At 29.8% G+C, this 23,188-nt stretch overlaps 1 protein-coding gene across 4 annotated transcripts; it reads right to left on the reverse strand.

Moving 5' to 3' along the window:
• Positions 1–6,128: 6,128 nt before the first annotated feature.
• LOC137831268 (uncharacterized) lies at positions 6,129–10,487 on the reverse strand. 4 transcript variants are annotated; one of them, XM_068638869.1, is made up of 10 exons: positions 10,370–10,487; positions 9,931–10,047; positions 9,353–9,461; positions 9,178–9,259; positions 8,958–9,043; positions 8,777–8,880; positions 8,515–8,645; positions 8,338–8,431; positions 7,570–7,625; positions 6,129–6,376 (listed from the first exon to the last, which is right to left on the reverse strand). In XM_068638869.1, exons 2-10 carry the CDS (start codon positions 9,973–9,975, stop codon positions 6,280–6,282), a joined length of 804 nt encoding a protein of 267 aa, XP_068494970.1. In that variant the 5' UTR covers positions 9,976–10,047; positions 10,370–10,487; the 3' UTR covers positions 6,129–6,279. The 4 variants fall into 4 exon arrangements, with proteins under 4 accessions (XP_068494970.1, XP_068494968.1, XP_068494971.1 ...); XM_068638867.1 differs by having other exon boundaries at positions 9,931–10,142; positions 10,370–10,446; XM_068638870.1 differs by having other exon boundaries at positions 9,931–9,990; positions 10,370–10,444.
• Positions 10,488–23,188: the final 12,701 nt, after the last annotated feature.

The following is a 23,188-nucleotide window of genomic DNA, read 5'->3' on the forward strand; positions in this document are numbered from 1 at the left end:
GTTAATGTAGCCCTAACTTGAATCCATGTAACTCTTTGTAATTTTTTATATGTTGTGGTTTGATGAATGTTTTGTGTGGGTTAAATGGATAAAGAAACTAAATGGATAAGATGAATTTGGTTGGTGAATATAGATGCTTAGAAGAGGTTAGGCCAACTCCTAAGAGATTCTAAGCTAGACACAAAACTAGTGCTAACAAAGAGTGAGCAAAAAAGATAAGATGTGCACAAATTTGATCATTTCTTTAATCAATTCTAAGCTCCTTTACAAGAGGGCTAACACTTTATTTATAGTGCTAAAGGCAACAAGGTGCAGGTTTTAACCCCAAAAACTCTCCATTCCCATGGTGACAATTGACTTCCTCTCATTGGAGCAAATCCTCTCAAATTAGAGGTTGACAAGTGTCCACCTCTAACAAGAGAGAATCATCTCCATTTCCAAGAAGGCAAGTGGTGGTTTGACATTGGTGGGAGTCCTCTTCATTGAGGGGTTGTCATGTGGACCTTCATGCATTTCTTGTCACTCCATGCTTTCTGTTTGCACTCTTGTAATTTATTTGTGTACCCTAGATAGTCTAGAATTGCATTGGGTCCAAGGAGCCCTAGTTGTAACTTTAGCTATATTCTTTTTTTTTTCTGTTTACACCCTACTCTAATTGTCCAATACATGACCCATAAAAATAAGCTCAATAAGTGGCCCAAGTACAAGCCAAAAAAAGGTCCAAATACAAGCTCAATTAAATCCTACACAAAAATTACCAAAACTACGCTACTTTATACAAATTTACAAGACTAAGAAAATGAGAAAAAAAAAACTCATAGAAATGGATGCTCTAATCAAAGTTTTATCTTCTTCAATATTTTTAGCCCGAAGTTGTGGTGGTTTGATGGTCCTCCATCAAGTGTCGTGTTTAATTATTCTTGTTTATCAGTTTTTCGATATGTTTATGGCAGCATTTCAAAAAAGTCTTTGAAGAAATTTCCAAGATCTTTATGTAATATTTTCGGCCTTTTATGGTATAGGTAATATCGGTCGTGAATAGTACACCAATCCTTCGGGCTTGGAAAGCTTTGCTTGAGAGTCTTTGCAAGAATGTTTTTGCGAATTTTCTTTGGTGGTTGTCGAGATGGTCTCAACTATCTCCCTAGCCCTCAAGCTCAATGGGACTTTTGTGTAAAGTCTAGAAGATGCTTAGTACGTAATAATTGGGTACTTGAAATTATATCTCCTATGATCCCTGTTTAGAATGGTTGTGTCAGTTGGATGTGGATAGATCTAACGGTTAGAAAAATATGTGTTCTTTAGGTTTCTTTGCTTCCAAATTCTATAAATTGGAATGAGTCCTTGTGTTAGGACCACCCATATTTTATTATTCATCTAAGTAGTGGCTAGGTGCAAAGAGTTTACTTTTTTTCAAGGTTAGTGATGTCTTCTTCTATGAGTGCATCAACCTCTTTGGGTAGGTACTCATCAGAGGATTTCAGTGAACCTTCGATTATCATAGTGGGTGTCAGTTCTACCTTCAAGATTGGAGCAGTGTAATGTTGTTGACAATGTATGTCATGGCTGAGAAAGGGCTTTGTACGATTTCTTTTATATGTACGCATATCTTTTTATAAACCTTCATGTTCACTTTTGCTTGTTATGTGAGTTGTTCAAACAACTCCCCCTCTCAAGTTTTTCTTCACTATTATAGCTCACAACCAACTCACCTGATTGGTTGGTTGTCATTTGTCGGCCAATTGAGAACGTGTTTATTATACGTCCTCGTATAAAATTTTAAGGGTTTTTTTAAATGTTGTAGTAGAGCCTCTAGGTAATAAATTTTTCTATGATGAGGGGAAATCAAAGTTCCCTTTTTTATTGAACCCAAAATCCCATTCAATACCATAATTTGCCGAGGTCGATGATGACCTCTAAAGATGTAGAGGTTTTCAAGGTTTTAGACTAGTTTTCGAAGAGGTTACCCACCCAAAAGATCCTCATTGTTTACCTTTCTCCCCAACGATGGGTGGACTTTACCATTATGTATAATCTTTATTTTTGTGTAGATGTGGTTGGTGTTAACTTTGTTAGATTCAAAACATATACAAAAGCATACACAAGTTAGATGCAATAGATACCTTTTGTTGGTCATATATGAACATGTTTGAGGCACACATTACAACACCTCTCAGATCTTCAATTAATAGTGGAAAAAACCATTACCATGAGTTGTTGTTCTCAACCTCAACTAAAGCATAAGCCAATGACAACATTTTTTCATTAAGGTCCCTTCCCACTACAGTTAAAAGTTCACCTCCATAGTACCTCTTTAAGAAATACCCAAAATCAATGATGGACCTACATTACAAAAAATTGTCCTTGCATGCCTTCAAACATGTACAAAATCCTCTTGAAGACTATCTGATGGAGGACCATCCCAGTCACCTAAATCATTAGGCTTAGAAGAGAAGAAGTGTTGAATAGAATATTTTTTCCTAGAAGATTCTCTTTCTAAGCCTTGTAAATTTGTAAAGAGTAATTAGGATTTTCTAATTCAATCTTTAAATTTTTGTAGTAAACTTTTTGGGCTTCGTATTTAGGCCAACTTTTATATTAGAGTTGAAGAGCTTGAAGGGAAGTCTAATTGGCATCCACATAGGCGTCACATAGACACCTACATGGAGCATTTTCCTTCCTTTTCCCAAAGTGACTATTCCTCTTCCACGTGGAGCAAAGAGACACCTATTACTTGCCTTCTCCTCTTCATTATGCCACTTGTCACATCATGAATGGAGAGTTTTGGGATACATGGATTGTCACATGGAAACTCATGAATTGTCACATGGCAACTCATGAATGGAGAGTTTTTTCAATTCCACTAATCACTTTTGGCTCTATAAATAGAGAGTTCTACTATTGTAAACATAAGACTTCAATTGAGTAATGAATTTCTGCCTAAATGGTTTTCAAAATTTCTCTCAAGTCTCACTTTTCTTTTGTTTTCTCTAAGTGTAGAAGGTTGGTCTAACCATAAACCCTAAAGCTAGAAGGTTGGTCTAACCTCTTTCTTAACACCATTCTCCAAGCCCAAACTCATTCATTTTCTTACCCATTTCTATTCAATTTTTTCGATGCCATGTCTTCTCCAATCATTCAAATCATCTACAACTGAAGAACTTAAGGAAGGAAAGTGAGAACTTCATCACTATCACTGCATTAATTTACTCAACTTTGACTTTCACTATGGACATAGGGTTTGATCTCAACAGCTCATAGGCATAATCATAATCATTTTGTACTATTGTTGAAATGAATCTTGCACATGTCTTAATGTCATTTATGTTGTCCTTTGTGCCTTTGACCTTATAATTGTAATACTTGTGTTCCATTTCTTGACAACTTTATTAACTTTATTACATATGTTAAAACTCTTCAAAATTGAATTTTGTCTAATACAATACTCCAACTTTCGACTAAGCATTTACTACCATGTAAATCAACGTGAATTGTCCCACACACATCTTCATTAGATACCATATGAACTTCAACATTTCCTTCACATAAACCTTCATTACATTCATTTTCAACACCACATTCACCTTCAACTTCCACATCCACAAGTTCATCACGTCCTAAAGTATCTTCACATACACCATAATTTGATTCTTCATTAGGGTCCCTTAACCAAGAAGAATCTTCCAAAACCTTATCACCTCCTTCAACATTCCCACTCTCAGCCTTCTCTACATTATCACTCTCAGCTTCAACCTCAGCATCGTTCATACTGTCAAACTTAGAGTCAGCTTAATAATCACTCCCAATCTCAGCCTCAGACTCATATTGCCTGACCCTCACCGACACTCCCCACCTCACCCTTATTCTTATTCTTAACCTGATTATCACACTTAGCATCAGCCTCCTTGACATGATTATCACACCCAACATCAGCATCAACCTCACTTTGAACTCCAACCTCATTCCCCCTCTTCACCTTATCACCCATATCACCACTCTCAACCTCAAAGTTGGCCTCATTCCCCCTTCTAGAATCAACCTCAACCTCATTCCTTCCCCATAATTACCTTCAAAATCATTCCAAGCCCTATATTTCAAAAGATTATCAACAATCTAAGATTGAAACACCATGTGTACCATAAAGAAATGTATTTCACTATATAACCTTGCAATATTGACCATATTGATTGCACCATTATCATCAGCAACAAGTGCAACTTATCTTCCAACACATAACAACCACCATGAGTATACCACAACTCTTTCATTGTAACATATCACATTTCCTTAAAAAAGCATAATATCTCAAAATAACTCCATCTATCTAAATCACATGACAATGTACTTGTTTGACCAACATATTCTAGTTTCAATATTTACAAATCCCCTTAATGGTGGACCACAACATCAAAAAAACCTCTCGTACATCATAATCAATAAATATACCTAACACTGTCAAATATGGATATGCACACAAGAATAAAAAAAATTACAAAGTAATCCAACAAAACAAACACCGAAAAGGAAATGATGGACCAGAGAAAACAAAAATTTTCCACGTGGTGAGACCCTAATAAAACATAATCAACTCAAAAAGTGCAATGAAATTAATAAACTAAACAATTAACTACATAGAAACAACCAAAACCTCAAACAATAATATTTTAATCTCACCAAAAACCCCTAAACCAAACACCCGAAACACAATCGAAGACTAACCAAGAGAGACTCACCTTACAAAGTGAATAGAAAAACACCCCACTACACTGACCAACAATGCCAACACCACAAACCCAATCACCACCACTATAATACACAAGATCACTCTCCAAATCTCATCAACAATCCTTCAAGAAAAACCCCAAATTCGTTCTTCTTGAATGTTAAGGAAAAAATACGTTTTTTCAACCTCAACAAATGCCTAAAAAGGCCACACATTTTCCTTGTCAACATAGAATGACACACATGTATCACATCTCGCTGAGTCATTATACAAATTATTGTATTAAAAAAAATCAAATTGAATATTTTAAACAAAATTGAAATGACATTGAACAAAATAATAAATAAGAGACTTAATTCACTTTTAACTTTTATTAGATCAAAATTAGTATTAAACTGTTTCTTTACGAATGTTTGGTTTTAATATACAATTTTTTTTATTTTATCCTAATTTTATGAATATTTTCCATTGATATTTTAAATTAAGAAAAAATTATTATCTACAAATGGTGAAAATTTTACCAAAACAAGAAAAATGATGAAAATTTTATCAAAAAGAGTAAAATAAATTTGTTGAACATATCTACAATTTTTTTATAGACGAAATGTTTTACAAAAAAAATGGTTTTATATATCTACAAATAATTATATCATATACTTTAACTTTATTATATTTAAATTGTTATTTAATTATGGTTTGTGTTTGAATGGCCCTAGGTAATATTTGATTTTTCTTTTCGTGTTATATTAGAATTTTTTATTTTACATTTGAATAATTATAATTTAAGTGTTATATTAAGGTAATTTAAGAATGAAATTTTAGTTATTATAAAGATCAAATGAATTTCTAATTAAATTAAAATAAGATTTAAACACAAAATATGATCAAATATGTACAATGACACTAATGCATAAAAAATATAAAGCATTTATATTAAATAATAAAAATACATTGTATATTAAATAATAAAAATACATTGTATATTAAATAATAAAAATACATAATGTGTATGTAGCTTTAATAAAAGATCTTAGACAAATTAACTAAGAAACCCATAGATATTTGAATATGGTAAGTTATAGAACCTGTTTTATTTGGTTTCTTTTCCAAAATTAAAAGAAAAGAGTGAATGCTATTATTCAAATTAAGATTTATGTAGTTCTTTATGTGAAAATCAAGAATGTTCTCTACTTTGCCCAAAAGAGTTAAATTTATGTAGTTCCAAAATTTATGTAGTTGGATCCCCAAATTTTTGGAATAACAGTTCAGATATACCTTAACAGAAATTGTAACCATTGTCATTCCTAATTCTCTACTTTGCCAACGAGTGGTAACCAACTGTCTAAATTCTTCTCATGTTACAACCAAAAACCAAACAATAATAGAAAGAGAATGACCAACAACCTTTCCAATTGAAGGATAAATTGTATAAATATTTAGCTTTTCCAATTCACATTTAGAACAGACACTATGTATTAACAATGTGAGTGAGCTTCATACACCATCATGTCCAAGTAAAACAAAATACAAAGAAACAGAGGTGTAGAAAGATATTGCTAATCATCTTCCTCGGGATCGAAATCCTTAACCTTCACATCTGCATCTTCCCCATACTGGATGCAGTTGTCAATTTGGGCCAGTACATATTGTATACTGCAGATACAAAAATCCAACAAAAAGTATAAAGGAAAATAGGATAGATAAAAGAACTCGACAAAATAGGTTAAACAATGAAACTTTAGGGTGAACATGATTAGTAATGCCAACAAATTATAATGTTCCAAATTAAATTTATTGTTATAATCAATTATAATAAAAAAACAATTTTTTGATGACAAGTGTTTACTGAAAAGAGATTTAAAGATAATGAATTGTATGAAAACAAATCAGACTTCACATAATAAAAAAATATAAATTTTGTAAAAAAAATGTATTTTTCTTCAAAAAAAACAGTTGAACATAGGAAAATAAGTTTGAATTCAAGGATCTCAACACCAAGTTAGCATGTTGATTCCAGAGTACAGCATACTTCATATATCTCATGAAGACAATTGAAGCAAGTCTATTTTCTTAAACGATGAGACTTATTCTTCCCACTCCTCACACTATTCAAACTGAATGTTCTATTTGTTTCAACCATTGACTTATTCTTCCCACTCCTCACACTATTCAAACTGTATGTTCTATTTGTTTCAACCATTATACTGCAGAGGCAAGCTCTAATACAAAATCAAGTCAAAGTTAATTCATAACCATCTCAAGCCTGTAACCATTTGCCAACTCACAGTCATCCAACAGATCTGGAAGCACAAGCTACAAGAGTCATAATTTGAGATAGGAATCAGTTCCTATCAAATAAAACTGTGATTTGTATTGATTGAGAAAATAAGGGTACAACAAAAAACATAAGAAACTGATACAATGAATCTATATCTTCTCTTTATAACATATCTATATCTACACTTTCTCTCCGAATAACTAACATAAAATTCCTTCCACTAGTGCCTCATCTGAATTACAGTCAAGCTTAAGCCTTTAGCCTAGGGAAACAGGTGTAAAATACAGCCGTCTTGGCCCATGAACCTACAGTTGGTCCATGGTACTATCATCAACTACAATAGTTGTCATTCTCTCTTTTTCTTTCTTCGGTAAAAATAATTTACACCTGTTTCAGTTCATTCCATTCAGATTTAATATTTCAGTATCACCCATGGTAGATGTCCAATACCAGTCTATGATGCACAGCCACATACAAAATTATATCCACTATATGCTAACTATATAAGTATAAGATTGTTCAAGAAATGAACACGTAGTTAAGATATGCAAGGAAAAAAAAAAAATACCTTTTTTCCTTCCTCAAGTCTAGTGGTATAAAACTCACCATGTTATAGTTACTCACCTGTTCAGAAAGGGGAAATAAATAAAAAAACTGATAGAATAGAAAAAAATGCTGACATAGAGTTCAATAGGGATTGATTGTCCCAAGAAGATACATGGGAATGGGTTAAGCAGAACCAAATCCCTTAATTATTTTTTAAGACTGATCCCAAAGGAAATGCAAAATTCATATATATACATACACATTGAAGAGGTGATGAATAACTGTGACTAGAAACATAGCAAAATGGAGTTAGTTTAGTAGACTGACCCCAAAGTTTGGAAACAAAATGCATTTAAATAATAAAACAGGTGGCCGGTCTGAACCACATGAGTATGACTGTACTGAGACAAAATATGATATTTAAAAAAGAAACATCAACCAATAATCTTAACATCCCCAAGTATTACTCTTATAAAAGACTAAGGATCAACTGAAATGATTATTTAAACTTAGAAATTGTTGTCTACACAAATCCACTGTACTTCAGGATATAACAACTCTAATGAAATAGCTATCTATGTTCCTTGATAGTAGTCCAACATTCTACACAAACCCAGCACCCATAAACTGCTATCAAATTGTGTAATATAACATCACATGGCACATCACACATACATTAATCAATGGTTTAACATTGAAAACCAATATGTACATAGTTTTTTATTAACTTATAATACTATTGGGAAAGGGGGAAAATAGCATAACTTTAAAAAAATCATAGATGACCCACCAATTCAATCAAAGCTTTATTCAACTTTGCATATTGAGGACCCATCCGTTGATTCAATTCAGACAGTAAAAAGGTGGGCTCTGGATCCAAAAAACTAAGAGCAAAAGTATATTATAACTTCAATGAATGAAATTATGAAAACATGTTTGGGAAAGAAAAATTAGTGATAGTGATTACTCTTCAAGATCTTTCTTGTTAGTCACTAGGTCCATCTTTGAGAGGATATTAACATGAGGTAGTTCAAGTTGAACCATTGCAGAAAGGCATGCCATGCATCCACTTATAAATTTGGTCACATCTGTCATGAACTGGAAACATTTTAAAATCATTAGTCAACAAAGATGATAATCCAAAAAATATACAACAGCTGGAAGCCTGAAGGAATACAAGAGAGCCAAAAGCTTAAAAGAAAATTTGGTTTCAGCAAACTACCACAAACCTGAGAATCAAGTAAGTAAACAGCACAAACACTAAAATTTTTCCGTTTCAGATGTTCCACAAAATTCTTAAGCACTGGCACGTGTGAATAAAGTTCTATCTGACCTGTAAAACATTACAAGGTAAAGCTTTTTTATCTCAATTTGTCAAGTCAACCAAAAATCTTTGTAAAGAGTGAATACCAGGGCAGTCAAAAATCAAGTAATCATCATCTAAATAATTGTCCAATTCCTCAGTGAGCCAATCATCCAGGTTATCTTCAAGGTTCCTAAATATAATTATTAAGGCAACCAAATCTTAAATCAAATTTTTAAAACAGTAAAAAACTAACATGGGTAAACAAAGGGAAAAGGGAGAAACAGATCAACTGGACTGTTAAACATAATCGAGGAAAAAGGATACTCCATGCAGTAAACAAGACCACCATTAGGACCCAATCCAAGTTCCTCCATAACATCATCCAGAGAAATGAGCTCCCTGATATCTGCCAGCATCACAGCCCAAAAGTCAACCTCCAAGGATAACAAAAATCCAAACCCTTGAAAGAAAGAACTACATAATAACACGTTTTATTTACCCATTGCAACAGGATAGTCAAAATTTTCAGCAGCAGGATCAAGGTTCACAACGTGAATTGTTCGCCGCGAAGCCACACAGTATTCATACAAACTAGAGCAATAGGTAGACTGATTGCACAAAAAAACACAGATAAGCACAAGCACGTCTCAAACAAATTATAAGCTTACAAGCATACACAACAAGTTTCCAAACTGAGATCTAAAACTGCAATGGAAGCAACACCTCTATAAACCTCAATTGCAGCCACACTTGCTAACAATTTTCAACAGTAATTGCAGTGTAACTTCCATTTAAAACCTTTATATATTGTCTAACTCAGCAAGTTCAGCAAAATGGACAAAATTAACTTGCAGCCACATTTGCTTGCAAATCTCCACAGTAATTACATTTTTACATTGTGCAATGTAACAGCAATTTAAAACTTTGATAGGGGCTTAACTCAGGCAAAATTGACAAACACAATAAGATCATATTTGCTAGCAAATTTTCACAGTAATTTAATTTTTGTTAAATAGCAAATTTAAAACCTTGGTATGTGGTTTAACTCAACAAATTCTGTGAAAACAATAAAATTACCTTGCCACTACCAGCAGGACCTATGACAAGCTGTGCATAACCCATGGTAATCTTATGAAACTGCAAGGAGGTTTCAGAAAGTACAAAGGTAATTGACTGCTCGTACGGAAGCGAGAACTGCAACAGTAAGGTAAGCAGTACACCAAACCGCAACGGCCAACAACAAATTCACGAAATCAGTGTAGGCCATACACCACACACTACTACAAAACCTGAACATTAGCAATTATCAAAAGCAAAAAGAGTAAAATATTTATAAAAAAATCGCTTAATTCCCGCTTTGTGATTTTCCCTAATTGCTTTTTCATTGCAAAATGCTAAATTCTAAAGGCTTGGGTTTTCTGATCGATTGCAATACTAAGAAACAGATTTTCCCTCAACAAACAAAAGGGGCAAAAAAGAAAAACGAACTGATGAGTTTGGTTCATGATAACAAAACCTGTGAGAAGCGTGGCTGAAGTGTGTTAGGGTTGGATTGCTTGAAGAGGGAGACAATAGCATTCAACTATATGGCGTGGCTGCTACTTATATCAAACCCTGTTTAGTTTAATTATTTTCCATAGAAAATAATAAAAAATAAAATAAAATTTAATTTAATTACTATGAATATTAAATAACATATTTTGCTTCCTTTATATATATATATATATATATATATATATATATATATATATATATATATATATATTAATGTTGAACTTCAATGTCATGCATATTTTGTAACAAAAAAAAATAAGACTATTTATCTTAAAATATGTAGTTATAATCTTGAAAATAAAATAAAAAGAAAATAAATTAGAAATTTTATGCATATCATTATAAATTAGATTATGAGTTTAAGATCATATAATATAAATTTAAGATTCTCAATCAAAAAATAAATTTTAGATTATAGGAAATAAAAATTGTTTTTTTAATAACAACAATTAAGTAAAATTTAACTAAAGGGTAGGTCTAGGAAAAAAATTCTGTTGAAATAAAAATGGTAAAGAACTCTAAAAACTAATGTAACATACAAGAAGAAAAGACAATAATAAACATTTTAGGAACTAAAAATAAATTTATGCATAAATTAAAAATTTGATTTTGAAAAAAATAACTATTACAAATTAACATATATAATTTTTTTTTTATTTTCTTTTTTCTAAGAGTGTGTTGATATTCATCCAACTGTGTATGTTTAAGAAAAAGTTATCCATGAAACTTTATACCAGATAAAAAATAAAATATTGTTAAGATTGTTTGCTTAATATCTTTTATATAAATTAAATTTAAAAACTATTTTACTTTTTCAAATATTTTTTTAAAATAAAAATATATTTAACTATTATTTAGATATAGAAAATTAAAATTGAGATATTGTTAATATTTAAGATTATGCTACATTTTTATTATATATATATTGTACATAAATAAACTAAATCATAGGTTCTCTATATAATATATTTCTTATACTTTTAAAATATATTTCAAATTTCAAAATTTAAGAATTGATTATTTTTACAGGACTTATAAAATGACAAAAGAAATAAATTTCTTACAAGTCATTATTTTACTCTTCGATGACAAAGTTATTATCTATGAGTTGCAAGACGTATCTAAATGGATTAGTTATATGGAAGGTTGTAGAAGGAGATTACATTTTTTATTCATTGCTTAAAAATTCCACCATGCCCTAAATAAAATGCAAAAGAAAAAATAACAAAGAAGGTAAAGGCGAGGTAACGTTTATTTATTGGTGTTTTACAAGTTATCCTCCTATAATCATGACCCTAAACTCATTCAAAGAAATTTGAGATTATTTGAAAGAAAAGTATAAAGAAAATAAGAATATTTGAAAGTGTTAAATTTGATAAGTGAATTTGAATTGTAAAGATCAAAGAGTCTCCAAGAATTAAGAAATACTGATAAACATAATTTTATTCACAATAATTAACTTTAATCATAAATTATTGGAATGTAATAATAAATTTATTGTTTTAATTAATATTCTTCTAATTTTAAGTTTATTTGGACCTTTATTTTTATTTATGTTAATTTTGTATTTTTAACCTAAGTTTCTTCTTTTGGATCAAGATAGGAGACAAAATCTGAAATAAAGAATTAGAGAACTAAATCTGTAAATATTTTAAGAATTGAATGCAAATTTTTGTCGGAATATTCTCTAAAAATCTTACAATTATTCTTGTGCAATATCCTTCAAAAATAGAGAAAATATAATTTGAAGACATTATTTAAGAAAATCTTCTGCAATATCTCTCACATCAATGTTGGAATCAATTATAATCAATGCACAAATATGAAGAAAATTGGGAAACAATATTTATGAAAGAGAAGCAATAATAAAACTTGAGGTTATTTGGAAAAGAATATTATAAAAGAGACTATGGAGCTTTTGGGATCGCATTTTAGAGGAGTTTGATAGGGTTTTTTTAGTTTCTTTTCTTCTTTGTAATTCTTTTGTTTTTCATTCTCACTTTCGCATGGAAGGCTAAACCTTTTTTGTTGATTATTTTGTAAATTGAGTTTTGAGGTTTTTTTCAATAAAAGTTTCAATTTTTAATTCTCTATAGCAGTTGTTTGAATAGTTTAATCTCCTGGAAAAATGGTTTTTGTGAGAGGTTATACTTGAATGCATGATTAAGAGTCTTCCCTATCTTAAATTTTGGTTTTTTAGTTAGTTTGCATTGTTCTAATTAATTTCTTGGGCACATGATTCAAGGGAGAGGAGAAAAGCATTCCCATGAAGTATAGGTATGGAACAAAGTAGGTACACTGATTAAACCAATAAACGCATACTTTACTAGTGAGTTTCATTTGAATTAGATTGGCGCATGTTCAATCTGGTTTAACTCTGTTGGACGATTGAGAAAGGAATAATCTTTAGAGAACCTGTGAAGAATTCAATGGTGGAAGAACTTGGGATCAATCGCTTTTTAATTGATTTTTTTTTTCTGCACAACAATTTTAACCCCTTTTTATCTTTATTGTTATTGCTAACTTTTCTTTCTTGTAGATATATTCTAAACATTGATTTACTAATTTCACCATTAGAAGACGACTTGGGGTCATTTGACTATATCTATACTATCATCTTTCTAGCGTGAAATAGGTCTATGCTAGAATAATCTTAATTTGACAGCAAAACGACAACTATTAAATACTCAAACACGTTGTTTGGCATTGCTAACAAGAAAAATTGTTGGGTAAGGATTTTCGTGATTGTAGACTAGTTGAGAAAATTTTGGTAATAGTGTTATAAATATGAACTATCTATTACTTTATTGGAAAATACAAAGGATATGTCTACAATTACTTTGATAGAAGTCATACATGTTTTACAAGTACAAGAGCAATGGAGATTAATGAAAAAAGATTGTGTTTTGAAGGTACTTTAGTTCATATTATCAAAGGTGCTTTTAAAAAATAACTACAAAAGGAGCAAATACAACCAAAATAATAACACACATTTTTTTGTCTTGTTGTTAATGCAGAAAAAAAAACTCACTAACACAATAGGTATTGGTGAATGCTAGATATAAAATTTCACAAATGTTGTTAATTGGGACATGTAGAAAAGATATGTAAATTCCAACATCCCTAAGAATTTGTCAAGAGTGTATAGGACGAATCACAAGAGTAATAACTTCTTGTTGCATCATATTTTACAACCAACAAATCTACACATGATTCACTTATGGATAGTGATTGTACAAGTCACATTACTCATGATCAAGAACTTTTTAAAGAGTTCAACAAATCTAATATTTCAAAAGTAAATATTGGGATTGGAGAACAAATTGCTCTAGAAGTTATAAGAACAATTGTAATTAAAATTCATTTACGTATCAAATTAATTTTGATATTTTATGTGTTGTTCACTTGTTAGAGAAAGCACTACAAAAAATCGTGTAAAAAGTGACGGTTTAATATGGCGGTTATTAATAATCGCCACAAATTTCAATATAATATGTCATTTGACTAACCACCACAATTATCTTTCAAAATATGTCATTTTCAACTGTCACAATTATACTTTAGAATAAAAACAAGTTTTTCTTCCCTCATTATTCCCAATTATTTTTTAAAATATTTTTGATAACCGAAATTAGTTTATTCCCAATTATTTTTGAAAATTTGGTTTGACTAAACAGTCAAACCTCTCTCTCTGCCTAAACACGAAGCCCTAAACGCTCAAACCTCTCTCTCTGTCTAAACTTGAAGCCCTAAATGTTCAAACGCTCCTCACAGTCAAACCCTAAACGCTCAAACGCTCCTCATGAACCCTCCTCACGAAGTTGTCACCAAGTTGTATGAAATCATTTCGCGATTATCCGAAATCGCCACCATCGGCGCCTTCGCGGAAGGATTTGTTCAGGTTTGTTCACATTCTTTCTGAATTCGATTTATCCAATGTTCTCTGATTTGATTGGATTGAATTGGTATGGTTTCCTTTTGTTGATTTTTGGGTTTTAGAGATTTCAGTTGTGGTGAATTTCATTTCGGTTTGGTATCTTAATGGTTTGATAAATTAACTCTAGCAATTTGTAATTTGTGGAGCACGACTCTTCACTGAAGAACATTATGTAGGTAGAGTTGAATCTCTTCATTTATTTCTATTCATGAAAACATATGCAAATTAAGCTAAAGCTAAAATATACTTTGGTGCATGAATTATATTTGATAAGACGACATTCGATACCGAGTGACGTGGTTCACTCGGCCCCGAACGGTACACTTGCACCCTAGGCTTGATGAGAAACTTTTAGAAATATTCTAGATGTCACTGTTTGGTGTCTCGAGGTAGAAAGTGACAATTTTGATCATTAATGGTTTGTAGTGTTAATGGTGATTAGACGTGCGTTTCTTAGTATTTCGTTTGAGTTTAACCTATTTCCTGATATAAGAGATCTAACGGTTCAGTTGGTCATGTCGTTTCATGCTCAACCATTTGAACTTGTTGGATTAGAGTGGATCCAACAATTGAGAAGAGGACAACGTTCATCCATAAGTTACTTCCAAATTGCACAACCCATTAGCTATTATTCCCACAAAAACACTTCTAGATTATATAATCCATAAGTCACTCTCTGATTACACAATCCATGAAATTCTTGGATAACGTAATATAGAGTATTATAGAACCCATATAAATTAAATGATAAAAGTGCATCACACACCTTTCATGAAAAAAAATGGTGTCACGGTATGTGGTGGTTGTCATTGCAACAATAGTGACAATGAAAAAAATTGTGAGAAAAGGTCCAAGCTATTGATGCATGAGTGAGCAACGAATAACGATAGAGAGGAGGGAAGATGAAGATGATGTATCCCAAGTTTAGGGACAACTTCATATTTTACACACCCCCTAAGAGGATGCAAAAATAAATTCCTTATTCATTTGTTTAACCACCTCTTGCAATCACAAAGTAATAATACAATCACTACAACAATCAAGGCGAGTGGACAAGTGGTCAAATACATATCATATACTGGCTCCCCAAGCTCGAGTAAACGAAGGATCACGAAGTGTCTTAAAAGAAAAATGTATTTCTTTATCGATGTATACCCAGATTGAGATCTATACCACTCTTGACCTTCTGAGATCGAGTATCCAAGAAAATCTTTTGATACAATTTTTCTCTTTTAGTGTACATCTCACACTCATGTAGACGCAATCACACTTTAATGGATGGACCTCTAATGCAATATCACTTTTGTACCTCATACACTCATGTAAATAAAGTCAAACTTCTCTGAATGAACCTCTGAATAAGATATTCATGGTGCGATTTGATTCGGTTTGTACTAAAGAATGACAAAATAAAACATGTGCGATGTAGTTTGGTTTAATTTAAATTAATTATGCAATTTGAACCAAACCAAATCAAACTTTTACACAATTTGTATACACCTTCATGGAAAAACCTCTTATATAATTCTTGTACTTTTGTACATGATAAACGTGATTAAGAGAATATATTAAAATCATTCATAGTCACGTTGACATGCTTAATTAAAATTTGAATATAAAAAATAATTATCACAAATTTTATTTTGTCTTGGATTTGTATTTTCTTTGTTTAAAACAATGTAAAATTAATGTACCACTTTATCAAGATAAATTTATGTCTAACAACTTATTATTAACTTGGTTATTCTATTTGACCTTTATTTGTTAATTGTTAAGCATCTTCAAGTCAACTTCATGCATTGACCATTTTTAACTTTGTCTAACTTCTTGAAATATCAATAATAACAAATTATTTATCTATGTAATTCATACTATATGCAAATTTCAAGTTTAGGAACTTGTGTACCTATATACGTTGAGATACTCACCAATTATCTTATATATCAATTATTATTTTATAATTAATTACTATCTTACATATTCAAATAATAATTATGTTGTTATAAAGAGATAAAGTCTTAGGACATGACTTATTATATTATATTATATTATATATATATATATATGTGTGTGTGTGTTTGTGTGTATATTATATATATATATATGCACGCATAAACACACTAGTTACATAACCACCAAGTAACAGAGCCTGAGGGATAAACTCTTATCTTCAGCATATTACTTGATTACAACAACTTTATATGATCTAATATGATAGAAATATATACTAAAAGATAAGTCCAAACAAACATATATAATGGCACGCCCACAATAAGAAGACAAACTTCAACTTGAACTCATTCTTTTAATATGTGTGCTTATTTTGTAGTTGTTCTCTTGTTCACTTACCAACTTTAGCGTTAGAGCATCCTTCACGTGTGGATCTTTATGTAATTTTATTTTCAACCTTCATTAGAGTGCCCTTCTCAACTTATACACCAAGAGATAGGTTATTTTGACCTTATAATGAGTTTAATCGAAAGATGTTTATTTACCAGAAAGAGAATATATAAGTGTCATATAAGAATATATCAAGAGAGGTGAGTGTAATTTCTCTTTATATATACATACATACATACACACATATATACCTAAAATTGCATTCATCAATACTCCAATGTGATTTCGAAAAATGCAATATTTAACCAAACACAAACATAGTAATTTGCGAGCATATTCCTTTTGTTATATTACATAATTTACTTAATAACATCATTTCAATCGCATTGTAATCTTATCCATACACACTAATCGAGCATAACACTCAATTATGCTAGGGAAAAGATAAAAGATAAGAAAGATGAAGTTATCTTCCTCGGTCTGCAAATGATGAAAGGTATATCCTCATTGTGTAATCATTAATGAACTTGTATACAAATTTCATTGTAAAATATAATTAACAAAATGACTCCTTTATAAGTAGGGATACCTGAATCTAAAAAACTCATACCAATGTAACATATTATTTCAATGTTTGAAGTGGAAAATAGATAAAAAAAAATTCTCACTAAAATCAAAACAAAAAAAAACTATTTGAAATAATAAAAATCTATTAAATTGCACTAACCATCCTACATGATTTTGGATAATACTGCATTCAAACAGAAACATAATAATTTTGAACAATATAACATTCAAACAAAAAACATAATAATTTAGATAATATAACATTCAAACATATAGTGATTTGAGAGTATATACCTCTTTTGTTTTTTTGCACTACTTATTAGTCATACTCAAATAACACAATTTCAATCACTAAGCAATTCTTATACAAAGTAATATGTTAGGGAAAAGAAAAGAAAAATATAAGAAAAAATGAAGGCATATTTCTTAGTGAGAAAATGACATGAGACTTTTATAAATTCATCATACATTAGTACTTGTCAGCTAAAAGATAAACTAAAATATAATGTGATTTTGGAAAATGCAACATTTAACCAAACACAAACATAGTGATTTGAGAGCATATTTCTTTTTTGTTGTAGTATATAACATAATATATACTTGGATAACACAATCTCAATCACATTGTAAAATATACATTAACTAATACTCTAATGTGATTTTGGAAAATGCAACATTCAACCAAACACAAACATAGTGATTTGAGAACACATTCCTTTTTTGTTATAGTATATTACATAATTTACTTAGATAACACAATTTCAATCATATTGTAATCATTATCCATACACTAACAAATCATAACATTCAATTATGTTAGGAAAAAGATAAAAGATAAAAATATGAAGTTATCTTCATCAACCTTGCAAACGATGGAAGATATATCCTCCAATAGTGTAATAATGCACTTGTACACAAACTTCATTGTAAACTATGGTTAACGAAAGGACTCCTTTATAAGTAGAGATGCCTAAATCTACAAAACTCATAACAATGTAACATATTATTTTAAATTTTGAGGAGGAAAACAAATAAAAAATCTCACTAAAATCAAAATAAAAAATAACTCTTTAAAATAATAATAAAAACTATTAAATTGTACTAATTAATACTCCTACATGATTTTAGGTAATACTACATTCATACAAACACATAATAACTTTGAATAATATAACAATCAAACAAACACATATTGATTTGAGAGTATATGCATTTTTTTGTGTGCACTACTTATGAATCTTACTCAAATAACACAATTTCAACACACCAATAAATAATACTAATATGTTAGGGAAAATGAAATAAAAATATAAGAAAAAATGAAGGTAAATTCTTTAGTGAGAAAATGAAAGAAGATTTATAAATTCATCATATATTAGTATTTGTTAGCTAAAAGATCAACTAAAATGTACTCCAAAAGCATAGCATAAGTAAATATGTGCACATATTTCATTGTATACTATAATTAAATGAAGAGTTCACTTCTTTAGAAAAGGAGAAATACTTAAATCTACAAAACTTATAACAATGTAACATCATGTTGTTATTAAACTTTAAAGAGGAGAACAAAGAAGAAAAATAAATCACTGAAATCAAAATAAAAAATAACACCTTAAAATGAAAAAAAAACCTATAAAATTGCATTAGCAAATTATCATATGTGATTTTGGATAATACAACATTCAACAAGACACAAACATAGTGATTAAAGAGTACATACTTTTTTATTTTAAGTGCATTGCTTTTTTAATTTTACTCAAAGAGCACAATTCAATAATTTTACAATCCTTATACACATTAAGAAAGAATCCTAATATGTTAGGAAAAAAAGATAAGAAAAATTAAGTCATCTTTCTCAATATGCAAAATTCAGAGGACTCTTCCTACAAATTCATCTAACATTATTACTTATAACATAAAAGATTCATTGAAACAACCTCCAAAAGTATACCATGAATGAACATGTACACAAACTCCATTGAAAAATATAAGAGGTGGTTTATTTAGAAGTACATATTTACCTGAATCTTTATTTCAAAGTTTAAAGATGAAAAAATAAATACTCACTAAAATCAAAATAAAAATTAACTCGTTGAAATATAAGAAAACCTATAAAATTGCATTAAACAATACTCTTGGATGATTTTTAATAATACAAAATCTAAACAAACACAAACACAATGATTTAAGAGCATGTGCCATTTTGTTCTAGTGTACAACTTCTTAATTTTATTCAAACAACATAATTTCAATCACTGTACAATCCTTATGCATACTAACAAACCATCTAGTCTTTTTAGAAAAAAGAAGTCATCTTCGGGAGCTTGCAAATCACATAAGATTTCTCTTACAAATTCACCTTATATTGTTTCTCATCATCTAAAAGATTCATTGAAACATAATGAACCTAGATACAAAATTCATTATACACCATAACTAAGTAAAGAATAGTATACGATCAAACAAATTTACCTTTTTTGAAGTTTTATTGCTTCATCGTATTCAACATTGTAAACAATCCTTATATATTCAATACAATTCTAATTTGTGCTACCATTGTTTGTGTTACTAACATGGTTATTAGAAAGTTGAATGACTACTACCACATCAACCTTTACCCCCAAATGCACATATACTTCAATTCGACAATTCATAGTGTTATGTGGAAAACATTAACCTAAAATTTAAGATGAAGGGACACGAGATATTGGATGACATTAGCTTCTCGATGTTACCCATGGCTTCTTTGACTCCATTACTCATCATTTACTTCCTCCGTGTGGCTTTTCCTCTATCTTTATTACACAAGTCACTCTACCTCTATAGTGTTGTGCTCGTGGTCATGAAGGACTTCTCCTCCTTGCTTAAGAGTGGATGGTGGAGGATCATAGGATTCTCACTTCATTGGGGTGGGTGTGAAGGCAAAGTTGAAGGCAAGATTGGAACAACATAGTAAAAATTAGGGTTTTTTTATTAGGTTATTACATTGAGAAATTAAGGTAAAAGTTGTACCTACAATATAATTTGAGATGTGGTTATATTTATTAATATAATTCATAATAATTATTACAAAAATATATAAAATATCATAAAACTTACCAATTTTATTAAACATTTTGATTTTGGTGATCAGGTTTTCCTTTTTATCTGCATATTTTTTTATATGCTCATCACATTGCATAATATAATTTATTTTTTATGAGACTTAAATTATAGTTAGCTAAATATATTTCGATATGTTGTGTTTTGAATTGTCACTAAATTGAAAGTTTATTTGACTTAGATTTATTAAAGTCAAATGTGAGTTGGAGTCCCACATTGAGTATAATAAAAATAGGTAAGAGAAGCAATATACAAGAATAAAAAACACACAAATTTATTACCTTAAAAGGATTTACTTGAAAGTGATAACATAATCATTTATATGAGATTTTTTATAACTTATACTTGAAATCTATTTGATCTTTACTCTCAAAAGAACCCAACAAAATCACATATTTGGATATCGTGCCAAAATGGTATTCTTACCTACACTTGACTACTTTGTACACATCTCTAAGTATTAACAACTTCACATTATAACCTTATTACATATATTATTTATTTATTATCATAAAATTTTGTTACAAACATTTGTTTAGACTCCAGAACGAAACGTCACAAAAACTTTTAAATTCATTTAATACAAGATATCAAAAAGAAGTATTTTTAGTCTTAAACGTCATTACTAAAGTATAGAATTTTCAATGATAATAAATATTTATCATAAATTAGGTTGGAAATCGCATATCGAATAGAGATAAAACCAATTCATAATAAGTAAATGAGTGCAAACCTCACCTTAAAAACCAATTTTGTAAGGATGAATTAGGCTTAAAATCTACTTCCTAATAAATTATGATAGATTTTCTATCGAAGTTCATAGTATACAAATAGGCACAAACCTCACTTACAAGCCGATTTTGTAAGGTTAAATTAGACTTAAAGTCACTTCTTAATAAATTATGATAGGTTTTCTATTAGAGTTGCTTAAAACCCACTTCTTAATAAATTATGATAGGTTTTCTATCAGAGTTCATAGTATATAAATGAGTACAAATATCACTTTACAAGCCTATAAGATTGAACTAAGCTTAAAATCCACTTCATAATAAATTATGATAAGTTTTCCGTCCGAATACTTGTTTGGTGATTTTAATTTTTGTAATTATAGTCATGTCTATCATCAAAGCCTTTATTAAAAAGTTGGTTCTTTTAATTTCGATATGTTGGCTAATTTTTATTACTTTTTCTCTCTTTAATTTTTCCTAATCTACCTTTTAATTGTGGGACTCAAATCCGATTCTTTGTTTATCAGTCGTCTTCAATATTACTTTCCAATTTAAAACTGTTTTCAATTTTCATTTTGTTTATTGACGACCTTCTTCTCTCATCTCGCCATCGTTCCTTAATATTCATGGGGGATTAGCAATCCCTCAATCCCTAATGAAGATAAAAATAACTTTCTTTTTATAAAGACGCACCCTCACAACCGTCTGCGTGAACAGTGTACCCTAAATCTAAACACAAGTGTGAAGTATGAAATTTATTCATATTTAAAGCTGACATTTTTATTTGATTCTCATAGATATTACATAGATGATGATAAAGTTATGGAAGCCCTCTAATGGTAATATAGCATGATGGGCATTGAATGGCTGGTTCTTGTACAATGTGATAAAAGGGTCTCTCATAATTGCGACTGATGCTGAAGAGAAAAACTCTTGGACATTCATAAGAATGTTGATACTCTCTTATCAATTGATGAACAACAAAACGACTGTATTGATTCATGTAGCTTGATAAAGGAGAGTTTTCCATGTAAACACCTCCTCCAACATTGATTGGTGACCTGCAATCAAAAACTATCTCTCCATTCTCATTCTGCTTATAGTAAACAACTCTCCTCTGTCATCAAAAACACCAAAAATTAAGATCATAAACAAAGAACACTTCTTTTTTCTCATGTTAGAAACAGTGATAGATTTACCTGAATATCAAAAATTCTTTCCCATGGATAAGGGAGTGGGGCTTGTGGGTTATTCACTATGAAGCTAAAAAAGTTTGAGACTTCCATTGAAGGCAAAGTAAGAATAACTCAGCAGCACAAGCACCTTTCAGAAAGCTTGTTATATCACACTGAGAATGCTAGATGATAGCCATATTTATACTACTATTTTCTTATTACATAATTAATTATATTTTTTATTAAGTTATATAATAACATTGTTCTTTATTAGCTGGCCTTCTTCAATAAATTTGCTTTCCCCATAAAACAAACTAAATGTTACAAATTCATTCGGATATCATAATATATAAAATGACAAACATATATATACTAAATGTATATTTATAATACTCCATTATTTGAAATAATAATAATAATAATAATAGTAATAATGTAATTTGACACCGAAATAACTCGAATGGGTAATAAAAAATTACTGAAATGGGAAAAGCATGGACGACATTTTACTTTAAAAATTAATTACGACTTTGATTAAGAAATTAATTTATCCAATTTTTTTTAATTGAAATCATCATATGAATCATAACTTGGTTGAATTTTTAAAAAAATATTTATGTAATAATTTTAAAATTATTTAAAAAATTTCCTTCACATGAATTGAATATATTAAGTATTGATATCTTAAAATATGTATTAAGTATTTTAAATATTTTTAAATAAATTGGGTTAAAAATATATTATGATTTAAATTAAAAACATTTTACTATTTTTTAAATATTTTTAAAAATAAAAATATCTGTGTTGTTCTTAAAAAAAATAAGTAATGTTAGTGAAGTATGATTTATGGTTGATATAATTATAAATAAGTGAGGTATAGGTATAAATTTTTTGATTATCTAATATGAATGTTAATGAGAGTATAGATTATA

This window comes from Phaseolus vulgaris, chromosome 6 (genome assembly GCF_000499845.2).
Source record: "Phaseolus vulgaris cultivar G19833 chromosome 6, P. vulgaris v2.0, whole genome shotgun sequence".
NCBI lineage: Eukaryota > Viridiplantae > Streptophyta > Magnoliopsida > Fabales > Fabaceae > Phaseolus > Phaseolus vulgaris.